Here is a 12,317-nt window from a genome sequence, read left to right on the forward strand (position 1 = left end):
TCATAGGTAAGTGAATATTTATAATGCTATTTATGAATAATGTTGACTACCCAACATGGCGGATATTTCTCTGGCTGGTTTGGGCTCTGAGCGCGGTTCTCAGATTATGCTTTTTCCGGAAAATGTTTTTGAAATCTGACACAGCGGTTGCATGAAGGAGACGTGTATCTAAAGATCCATGTATAATAGTTGTATTTTCAACAACATTTATTATGAGTATTTCTGTGAATTCATGTGGCTCTCTGCAATATCACTGCATGTTTTGGAACTACTGAACGTAACACGCCAATGTAAAATAAGATTTTTGGATATCAATATGAACTTTACCGACAAAACATACATGTATTGTGTAACATGAAGTCCTATGAGTGTCATTTGATGAAGCTTATCAAAGGTTAGTGATTCATTTGATCTCTATTTGTGCTTTTTGTGACTCCTCTCTTTGGCTGGAAAAATGGCTGGGTTTTTCTGTGAGTTGGTGGTGACCTAACATAATCGTTTGTGGAGTTTTCGTGGGAAAGCATTTTTGAAATCAGACACTGTGACTGGACTAATGATAATTTTATCTTTAAAATGGTGCCTAATACTTGTATGTTTGAGAAATTAGATTTCTGAGATTTCTGTTGATTTGTATTTGGCGCACTGCAATTTCATTGGCTGTTGGCGAGGGGTTCCGCCTAGACAGGTTATCAAAATCCAGAAAAGAGCTGTAAAATTTTACAACTACCTAAAAGGAAGCAATTCCCAAACCTTCCATAACAAAGCCATCACCTACAGAGAAATAAACCTGGAGAAGAGCCCCATAAGCAAGCTCCCATATCTATTGGGTGAAATACCGCAGTGTGCAATCACAGAAGCAATATTTGTGACCTGTTGCCACAAAAAAAGGGCAACCAGTGAAGAACAACCTATATTTATTTTATTTATTATCCATTTTATACTTTACTTTAACTATTTGCACATCATTACAACTGTATATATACATAATATGACATTTGAAATGTCTTTATTCTTTTGGAACTTTTGTTTATTGTAAATTTTTTATTGAATTGAGAGAAAGACAGAGGAGAGAGAGAAAGAAAGTTCGAGAGAGAGGGGGAGGGCTTGGGAAGAGAGAACCCTATTCCCAGAACCTGTCTGACATGTATATAGAAGCTCCTGTCACTGGGATCTGAAGTCAGGTTCTCAGTGGTAAGAGTGATTCATACATATAGTAGTGCTACTGTCATGGTGGTATGAAACACCAACACACTTAATGTGGGCAAATGCATGCATGAGCACACACATACACACACACAGCACTCTTGCTCTTAATTCACTATACTTCAAAGGTTAACTAGTGTCAGGTCAGTGTGTAGAGCTGTGAAAAAAATGCTTAAAAAGTCACATAATAAGTCCTATTACTAGTCCTATTACTAGTCCTATGTCCTAGTCTTATTACTAGTCCTATATCCTAGTCCTATATCCTAGTCATATATCCTAGTCATATTTCTAGTCATATTACTAGTCCTATGTCCTAGTTGTATTACTAGTCTCATTACTAGTCCTATATCCTAGTCCTATATCCTAGTCCTGTACCCTAGTCCTATATCATAGTCTTATTACTAGTCCTATATCCTAGTCCTATATCCTAGTCCTATATCCTAGTCCTATAACCTATTCCTATATCATAGTCTTATTACTAGTCCTATATCCTAGTCCTATATCCTAGTCCTATATCCTAGTCCTATAACCTAGTCCTATATCATAGTCTTATTTCTAGTCCTATATCCTAGTCCTATATCATAGTCTTATTACTAGTCCTATATCCTAGTCCTATAACCTAGTCCTATATCATAGTCTTATTACTAGTCCTATATCCTAGTCCTATATCATAGTCCTATTACTAGTCCTATTACTAGTCCTATGTCCTAGTCTTATTACTAGTCCTATATCCTAGTCCTATAACCTAGTCATATATCCTAGTCATATTTCTAGTCATATTACTAGACCTATGTCCTAGTTGTATTACTAGTCTTATTACTAGTCCTATATCCTAGTCCTATATCATAGTCCTATAACCTAGTCCTATATCATAGTCTTATTACTAGTCCTATATCCTAGTCCTATATCATAGTCTTATTACTAGTCCTATATCCTAGTCCTATATCCTAGTCCTATTACTAGTCCTATGTCCTAGTCTTATTACTAGTCCTATGTCCTAGTCCTATAACCTAGTCATATATCCTAGTCATATTTCTAGTCATATTACTAGTCCTATGTCCTAGTTGTAATTCTAGTCGTATTACTAGTCCTATATCCTAGTCCTATATCATAGTCCTATAACCTAGTCCTATATCATAGTCTTATTACTAGTCCTATATCCCAGTCCTATATCCTAGTCCTATAACCTAGTCCTATATCATAGTATTATTACTAGTCCTATATCCTAGTCCTATATCCTAGTCATATATCCTAGTCCTATAACCTAGTCCTATATCATAGTCGTATTACTAGTCCTATATCCTAGTCCTATATCATAGTCTTATTACTAGTCCTATATCCTAGTCCTATATCCTAGTCCTATAACCTAGTCCTATATCATAGTCTTATTACTAGTCCTATATCCTAGTCCTATATCCTAGTCCTATAACCTAGTCCTATATCATAGTCTTATTACTAGTCCTATATCCTAGTCCTATATCCTAGTCATATAACCTAGTCCTATATCATAGTCTTATTACTAGTCCTATATCCTAGTCATATATCCTAGTCATATATCCTAGTCCTATAACCTAGTCTTATATCATAGTCTTATTACTAGTCCTATATCCTAGTCCTATATCCTAGTCATATATCCTGTCCATATTTCATGTTTTATCACTCTCTTCACCCCATCTTACTTTTCTCTCCCAACATTTTAATTTGTATTCATACTTTTTTGCATTTGTATTCATGCTCTCTGTACTCAGTATACAACCGCCCACCTGTGACTTAAGATACTGATCCCCAGACCCAGAAAAACACACATTCAAGTTCTGCCGGCAATTCGTCCCACTCCTAAAAGATAGGCTATGTCCTATAAGCAAAGCGTAGCTCAAGACAACATGCAAGTGTCCTCTCTCATCATTCTTGCTGCTCTCTCTGTCTGCTCTCTCTCCAACTCTACAAGCTATGTCTAGCCTATCGGCTTATACACTTCTCAAAAAAATAAAGGGAACACTAAAATAACACATCCTAGATCTGAATGAATGAAATATTCTTATTAAATACTTTTTTCTTTACATAGTTGAATGTGCTGACAACAAAATCACACAAAAATGATCAATGGAAATCAAATGTATCAACCCATGGAGGTCTGGATTTGGAGTCACACTCAAAGTTAAAGTGGAAAACCACACTACAAGCTGATCCAACTTTGATGTAATGTCCTTAAAACAAGTCAAAATGAGGCTCAGTAGTGTGTGTGGCCTCCACGTGCCTGTATGACCTCCCTACAACGCCTGGGCATGCTCTTGATGAGGTGGTGGATGGTCTCCTGAGGGATCTCCTCCCAGACCTGGACTAAAGAATCAGCCAACTCCTGGACAGTCTGTGGTGCAACGTGGCGTTGGTTGATGGAGCAAGACATGATGTCCCAGATGTGCTCAATTGGATTCAGGTCTGGGGAACCGGCGGGCCAGTCCATAGCATCAATGCCTTCCTCTTGCAGGAACTGTTGACACACTCCAGCCACATGAGGTCTAGCATTGTCTTGCATTAGGAGGAACCCAGGGCCAACCGCACCAGCATATGGTCTCACAAGGGGTCTGAGGATCTCATCTCGGTACCTAATGGCAGTCAGGCTACCTCTGGCGAGCACATGGAGGGTTGTGCGGCCCCAAAGAAATGCCACCCCACACCATGAATGACCCACCGCCAAACCGGTCATGCTGAAGGATGTTGCGGGCAGCAGAATGTTCTCCACAGCGTCTCCAGACTCTGTCACGTCTGTCACATGTGCTCAGTCTGAACCTGCTTTCATCTGTGAAGAGCACAGGGCGCCAGTGGCGAATTTGCCAATCTTGGTGTTCTCTGGCAAATGCCAAATGTCCTGCACAGTGTTGGGCTGTAAGCACAACCCCAACCTGTGGACGTCGGGCCCTCATACCACCCTCATGGAGTCTGTTTCTGACCGTTTGAGCAGACACATTCACGTTTGTGGCCTGCTGGAGTTCACTTTGCAGGGCTCTGGCAGTGCTCCTCCTGCTCGTCCTTGCACAAAGGCGGAGGTAGCGGTCCTGCTGCTGGGTTGTTGCCCTCCTACGGCCTCCTCCACGTCTCCTGATGTACTGGCCTGTCTCCTGGTAGCGCCTCCATGCTCTGGACACTACGCTGACAGACACAGCAAACCTTCTTGCCACAGCTCGCATTGATGTGCCATCCTGGATGAGCTGCACTACCTGAGCCACTTGTGTGGGTTGTAGACTCCGTCTCATGCTATCACTAGAGTGAAAGCACCGCCAGCATTCAAAAGTGACCAAAACATCAGCCAGGAAGCATAGGAACTGAGAAGTGGTCTGTGGTCACCACCTGCAGAACCACTCCTTTATTGGGTGTGTCTTGCTAATTGCCTATAATTTCCACCTGTTGTCTATTCCATTTGCACAACAGCATGTGAAATGTATTGTCAATCAGTGCTGCTTTCTAAGTGGACAGTTTGATGTCACAGAAGTGTGATTGACTTGGAGTTACATTGTGTTGTTTAAGTGTTCCCTTTATTTTTTTGAGCATTGTATATCCCAGTAATACCGCTAGCCTAATATAATGGGCCATGTGAGACTCTCTGGTAATTTAACCAATTTCTTAGGGTTGGGTGTGGGACCTGTAGCTGTGGGTGGGATGAAGAAATCGGACTGCACAGACCTCTACTTTGAGGCTCTCACACACACACACACACACACACACACACACACACACACACACACACACACACACACACACACACACACACACACACACACACACACACATCTGCAGGCAGGAGTGTGTGGAGCTGGGCAGTAAAAAGGCGTTGTTGCCAGATTGAAGCATTTGGAAAGGAAACGGCACCATAAAGCACAGCCAGGGGCTCAGGCAATCAGCTCCAGCTATAGCAGTTAATGTCAGTGCGCCTCTGAAAAATGTCCCCCCTGGCTGAGGGGTTTGTTAATATCAGCGCACCCATGAGAAATGGCCCCCTCTACACAAGAGTAAGGTTAAAATCAGATCACTACTACTGAGAAATATCTGCTCTTCTGTAGGGGGTCAATATTGGTGAACTGGTGAAAAATGTCCCCAGTCACGCACAGGGCAAGGGGAGTGTTCAAATCAGCGCACCAATGAGATATTTTTCCTTACTCTCTGGGGAAAGATTGATATTGTAACAATAGAGAAAAATACTGTTCACGCTATCCTTTATGAAAAAAGGAAATCAAAGGGTTAATATCAACTATTAGTACCTATATTTTTCTATTAGCCATGAGTGAAAGTATACTAACAATGTGTACACCACAGAAATGGTCGCTCTGTAAGGCAAGGTAAGGGTTAACAGTATTGTGCTGATGTGACGTTAGAATGTTAGCGTGATGCATCTATCCCGGCCTCAGTCTCTCTGTGTGTCCCTGTAGAGGAGACAAGACATGCAGCCCACACAAAAGGACCTCGGGATGGCTCAATTAAGCACACACAGCGTAGCATAGTGTGGTGTAGCTGCAAGCATAAGGGAATAAAGCCTAGAATTACCAATACCAAAGGTAGCGAAGCCAAATGTAGCCGTGAGCATAAGGCAAATCATTAGCATGGAAACAGTTAGCGTAGCCTAGCTAGCTTAGCCACAGGCATAGACTTCTGTGACAGGTGAACAAGCATTAGAATTAGCATGGACGTACGGGAATAAAGTCAGGCATTAGCATGGCAACAGTTAGCATAGCCTAGCCGCAGGCATACTGTAGAAGGGGAACAAGGAGGAGTATTAGCATGGGTTGACACGGTTAGCTGGCATTTCCATTCATGACGTATGCCCTCTGGGTCTGCCCTCCAGACCAGCCAGATCGGCTTACAGGACTGCAGAGCACTGCCAGCCTGTGCGGTGCCATGCTGATAAGCAGTTGCTAGCTATCTCACACACACACACCACTTATGTCCCTCCTTTCTCCTCCCCTCCCTTTCCCTCCCTTCAACCTTCCCCTCCCTTATCCTCCCTTCCCCTCCTTTCTCCTCCCTTCAACCTTCCCCTCCCTTCTCCTCCTTTCTCCTACCTTCCCCTACTTTCTACCTTCCCCTCCATTCTCCCTCCTTCCCTTCTCCTTCCCTTCCTCTCTCCTCCCTTCCCCCCCTTCTCCCCCCTCTCCTCCCTTCTCCTACCTTCCCCTACCCTCTCCTCCGTTGTCTCGCTTTCTCTCCCTTCTCCTCCCTTCTCTCCCTTCTCCTCCCTCTCCTCACTTTATCCTCCCTTCTCCTACCTTCTCCTTCTGATCCATTCCCCTCCGTTCTCCCTTCTCCTCCCTTCCCTTCTGTACCCTTCTCCTCCCTTGTCTCCCTTCTCCTCCAATGTCTCTCTCCCCCACACCTCCTCCCTTCTTCTCCCTTCTCTCTTCCCTTCTCTCCCTTACCCTCCCTTATTCTACCTTCCCTTCTCTTCCCTTGTCTCCCATTTACTCCCTTGTCTCCCTTCTACTCCCTTGTCTCTCTCCTCCTCCCTTGTCTCCCACCCCTCCATTGTCTTCCCTTCCCTCCCTTCTCATCTCCCTTCTCCTTCCTTCTACCCACCCCTCCCTCTCCTCCCTTCTCCTCCCTCCTACCTTCCCCTCCCTTCCCTTTCCCTCCCTTCTCCTCCCTTCCCTTCTCTCTCTCCTATCTGTTCTCCCTAGTCCTCCCTTGTCTCCCTTCTTCTCCCTTATCTTCCTTTTATCTCCCTCCCTTCTCCTCCCTTCTTCCTCCCCCTCCCTTGTCTCCTTTCTCCTCCTTTCTCCTTCCTTCTCCTCGTTTCTCCTCCCTTTCTACCTTCCCCTCCATTCTCCTTCCTTCCCTTATTCCTTCTCCCTTCCACTCCCTTCACCTCCCTTTCCCCCTCCTCTTCTTACATCCCTTCTCCCCCTTCTCCTCACATCTCTCCCTTCCTCTCCCTTTTACCCGCCCTCCCCTTTCCTACCCTTCCCTTCTCTTCCCTTCTCTTCTCCTCCCTTCTCTCCCTTCCCCTCCCATCTACCTCCCCTCCCTTCTCATACATTTCTTCCCTTCTCCTCTCTTGTCTCCCTCTCCTCCTGTGTCTCCCCCCTCCCTTATCTCCCTTTCCCCCTTCTACCTTCCCTTCCTGTCTTCTCCCTTCCCTCTCCTCCCTTGTCTCCATGCTACTCCCTTGTCTCCCTTCTCCTCCTTCTCCCTCTCCTACCTCCTCCTCCCTTCTCCTACCTTCTCTCCCCTCCCCCCCCCTCCCTTTTCCTCCCTTGTCTCCCTTCTCCTCCCTTATCTCCTTTCTCCTACCTTCTCCTCCCTTTCCCCTCCCTTCCACTCCCTTCTCCTCCCTTCTCCTACCTTCTTCTCCAGTCTCCTTCCTTCCTTCTCTCCCTCCCCCTCCCTTCTACCTTCCCCTCCAGCTCCTCCCTTTCCTTATCTTCCCATCTCCTCCTTTGTCTCCCTACTTATCCCTTGTCCCCCTTCTCCTCCCTTCCCTTCTCTTCCTTCTCCTCCCTCCCCCTCCCTTCTACCTTCTCCTCCCTTCCCTTCTCTTCCTTCTCCTCCCTTCCCTTCTCTTCCTTCTCCTCCCTCCCCTTCTCTTCCTTCTCCTCCCTTCCCTTCTCTTCCTTCTCCTCCCTTCCCTTCTCTTCCTTCTCCTCCCTTCCCCTCCCTTCTACCTTCTCCTCCCTTCCCTTCTCTTCCTTTTCCTCCCTTCCCTTCTCTTCCTTCTCCACCCTTCCCTTCTTTTCCTTCTCCTCCCTTCCCTTCTCTTCCTTCTCCTCCCTTCCCTTCTCTTCCTTCTCCTCCCTTCCCCTCCCTTCTACCTTCTCCTCCCTTCCCTTCTCTTCCTTCTTCCCCCTTCCCTTCTCTTCCTTCTCCTCCCTTCCCCTTCCTTCTACCTTCTCCTCCCTTCCCTTCTCTTCCTTCTCCTCCCTTCCCTTCCCTTCTCTTCCTTCTCCTCCCTTCCCTTCTCTACCTTCTCCTCCCTTCCCTTCTCTTCCTTCTTCTCCCTTCCCTTCTCTTCCTTCTCCCCCTTCCCCTCCCTTCTACCTTCTCCTCCTCTTCCCTTCTCTTCCTTCTCCTCCCTTCCCTTCTCTTCCTTCTCCTCCCTCCCCCTCCCTTCTACCTTCTCCTCCCTTCCCTTCTCTTCCTTCTTCTCCCTTCCCTTCTCTTCCTTCTCCTCCCTGCCCCTTCCTTCTACCTTCTCCTCCCTTCCCTTCTCTTCCTTCTCCTCCCTTCCCTTCCCTTCTCTTCCTTCTCCTCCCTTCCCTTCTCTTCCTTCTCCTCCCTTCTCCTCCCTTCTCTTCCTTCTCCTCCCTTCCCTTCTCTACCTTCTCCTCCCTTCCCTTCTCTTCCTTCTCCTCCCTTCCCTTTTCTTCCCTCTCCTCCCTTCTACCTCCTCCCTTCCCTTCTCTTCCTTCTCCTCCCTTCCCTTCTCTTCCTTCTCCTCCCTTCCCTTCTCTTCCTTCTCCTCCCTTCCCTTCTCTTCCTTCTCCTCCCTTCCCTTCTCTTCCTTCTCCTCCCTTCCACTCCCTTCTACCTTCTCCTCCCTTCCCTTCTCTTCCTTCTTCCCCCTTCCCTTTTCTTCCTTCTCCTCCCTTCCCCTTCCTTCTACCTTCTCCTCCCTTCCCTTCTCTTCCTTCTCCTCCCTTCCCTTCCCTTCTCTTCCTTCTCCTCCCTTCCCTTCTCTACCTTATCCTCCCGTCCCTTCTCTTCCTTCTTCTCCCTTCCCTTCTCTTCCTTCTCCCCCCTTCCCCTCCCTTCTACCTTCTCCTCCCTTCCCTTCTCTTCCTTCTCCTCCCTTCCCTTCTCTTCCTTCTCCTCCCTCCCCCTCCCTTCTACCTTCTCCTCCCTTCCCTTCTCTTCCTTCTTCTCCCTTCCCTTCTCTTCCTTCTCCTCCCTGCCCCTTCCTTCTACCTTCTCCTCCCTTCCCTTCCCTTCTCTTCCTTCTCCTCCCTTCCCTTCCCTTCTCTTCCTTCTCCTCCCTTCCCTTCTCTTCCTTCTCCTCCCTTCTCCTCCCTTCTCTTCCTTCTCCTCCCTTCCCTTCTCTACCTTCTCTTCCCTTCCCTTCTCTTCCTTCTCCTCCCTTCCCTTTTCTTCCCTTTCCTCCCTTCTACCTCCTCCCTTCCCTTCTCTTCCTTCTCCTCCCTTCCCTTCTCTTCCTTCTCCTCCCTTCCCTTCTCTTCCTTCTCCTCCCTTCCCTTCTCTTCCTTCTCCTTCCTTTGTTCCTTTCTTCTCCCTCTCCGCCCTTCTCCTCCCTTCTGTTCTCTTCCCTTCTCTTCCCTTTTATCCCCTCTCCTCCCTCCCCCCTTCTCCTCCCTTGTCTCCCCAGAGCTACTTGATCTGATCCATATTTCCTGACTGTAGCCGTTTTGCTGCTGCTGAAGGACATTGAGCGATATGTTCATTAAATGAGGTCGGCTGGGGAAAATGTGTAAGTAATTAGAGCGGCTTTTACAAAATTACAAAATGTCATCCCTGCACTAATGCCAGGGCGCTGGCAGCCGCTGCCATTCTCAATGAGGTCAGGGTGTACTCTTGGGCACATTCACATATGCACACACACAAATGATAGAGCTATCGTGGGTCTACTTTATGTGGTACCGTATGATTTGATTGGCAGGGGTGGGACGAGGTGTAGGTGTACATCTCACGGTGATCTCTTGTCAAGGTCAACATGTGTGTACATGAGTGTCCCTTCCACTCACTCCTTTCTCTCACTTCCACTCTCTCGATGCTCTCTCTCCCTCTCACCCAAACCCTCTACTGTACTTTCCCTCTGTCTCTCTCTCTCGCTCATTTCACTTTCTCCTAACAGCACAATCCACCACAATCCCTATTACAGTCTGATTAGAACCACAGGGAGAAGGCAGGGAGGGAGAGAGGGTACCCATATCCCAGCATGCCTTCTGGCATTCCACTCAGCCCTCTGCCCCCCTGGCTGGTCCAATCAGACTCCAGACTCCACATGAGGCATACATCTCCCCCCTCCTCAATTCCTCCATTTACCCTCTTATACCTTCCTCTCCTCCTCTCTCCACTCCATTTCTCCTTGTCTCCCCTTTTCTTCCTCCTTATCTCTCTCCTCCATTCCTCCACTCTCCTCTCCTCCTCCACTATCCTCACCCTTTTCCGCTCTCCTCTCCTTCCCTTTCTCTCCCTCAGGTCATTCTATTAACATTGTCCAGAGCTGTGGTTCACTCTGTCCCTCTCCTGTACACACTGTGTGTGTAAACAACCTGGTGTTATGGTCCTAGATGTCTCCCTCTTCTGTTCCTCCGTTACTCCATTAGAGATTGATTGGCTTGCAATGAGATACCCAGCACTGTTTATATGCTGTTATTTGGCCCAGTGTTGACCACACACTGTTCGAGAGAAGAAGTATGGAGCCGCTGGAGGACTACTGTACACAGTGCGACACACAACGCTATAAAGAACGGTCTGGAACCAGAGACAACATGACAAGACAAAATAAATGCTGGATATTGTAGGATCCGTGGAACCTTTCCGCCATTTTTTTACATTATGCGGTAACATTAGTTTGATGGAATGCTTGTATCTCAAAGCTCCAAATGCGTTTTAAAGTTTCACGGTGGTCGTGCCAGATTGATGCCAGCTTGATGTACAGCAGGTTTGAGAAAGGATGAGAAAAAATAAAATAGAAGAGAGAGAGAGGGGAAGAGAGAGAGAGAAATGAGGAGAGAGAGGAGATAAACAACACTGACAAAGATAGACGGAGAAAGATGGGTCAGTCTTACCTGTGACACCTTGCGAACCACCTCCCCGCTGATCACCAGTCCCTGGACAAAGGAGCGTGCCGCCACAAATGTACGTGTCACTTTCAACTTGAGGTCTCGGGGGGTGTCACCAAAGGGTCGCAGCGTCTCCGACTGCTTGGACACACACTCCAGGTAGTCATCACCTACAATCATAATAACTTTATTAGTAAAACGCTCTTCATACAATACACAAGTGATAGCTAAAGCAATATAACGGCCTCATATAGTTAAGAATAAAAGTTGAAATCATACAAGATGAAATTCATGAAAATATTTACCAAGGTTGGGGTGAATTCAATTTCAATGCAAGAGTTTGGAAAAAGCAGCATTTATTTTCAATGGAGATTTTGAAAGTTGAACATTTCAAAGAACCTATTTAAGTTCAATGTGTAATGTTTACGTACCTATGAGATACCGTCCATTGGCTCCCTTGAACATCCTCTCCAGCAGGCGGGCCCAGAACTCGTTGAGCGCCTCCTCTATGTTAACGTTGGAACCGCGGTAGTACCGTCTCAGCTCTGTGTACAGGTCAGAGAACACGCGGGTGTTCTGGATGTACAGGGAACCCAGCGCCGGAGGATAGGACTGCTGCAGGATACCCTCAGAACGGTTCAGCAACTCCAGGAGGTAACCTGGAATGAGACAGGAAACGGGACATGTTCAACAGTGTTAAACAGTTGAATTTAGGTCAATTCTATGTTTGTTTTTTCATGTCATTCTTATTATGAAATGGAAACATTTCCAGGGGGAAGCAAACAAAATGCAAGAATGAAAGAGTACCATTTCCCTTTAATGTTTTTGTATTTTTTTCTGGCGACAAACAACAGCAGCGCTGTTTCCTATAATACCGTTTAGTGTAGCTTAGCTGTGAGGGCTGGGGCTCTGTCTCATTGCTTTGTACTGCATATGAAATATGCCACAGAGATGAACCCAGAAAGGAAGTGTTTAAATGTATTCTGAGGCAGGATGGGATGTGCAGTGGAAGATAATGTTGCCATCCAAATAAAATGCACTGAGGGGGATACAGAGAGATTCTCTAACATCCACTTACATTGTGCAGACACACACACTCAAACCCTAACACAAACAGACACAGGCCTGTAGAGACACACACACTCAAACCCTAACACAAACAGACACAGGCCTGCAGAGACACACACACTCAAACCCTAACACAAACAGACACAGGCCTGCAGAGACACACACTTAAACCCTAACACAAACAGACACAGGCCTGCAGAGACACACACTCAAACCCTAACACAAACAGACACAGGCCTGCAGAGACACACACACTCAAACCCTAACACAAACAGACACAGGCCTGCAGAGACACACACTCAAACCCTAACACAAACAGAC

General features: G+C 46.5%; 1 protein-coding gene across 1 annotated transcript in view; it reads right to left on the minus strand.

Annotated features, from left to right (window-relative positions):
* LOC110508193 (glypican-1) overlaps nt 1-12,317 on the minus strand; it is a 136,478-nt gene that overhangs the window by 31,727 nt on the left and 92,434 nt on the right. Inside the window, exons 4-5 of the mRNA XM_036965987.1 lie at nt 11,360-11,587; nt 10,935-11,098 (exon numbers count right to left, since the gene is read on the minus strand). Coding sequence (XP_036821882.1) covers nt 10,935-11,098; nt 11,360-11,587 — 392 coding nt within the window. The remainder of the gene's footprint in view (nt 1-10,934; nt 11,099-11,359; nt 11,588-12,317) is intronic.

Source organism: Oncorhynchus mykiss, chromosome 28, assembly GCF_013265735.2.
Source record: "Oncorhynchus mykiss isolate Arlee chromosome 28, USDA_OmykA_1.1, whole genome shotgun sequence".
In the NCBI taxonomy this organism is placed as follows: Eukaryota; Metazoa; Chordata; class Actinopteri; order Salmoniformes; family Salmonidae; genus Oncorhynchus; species Oncorhynchus mykiss.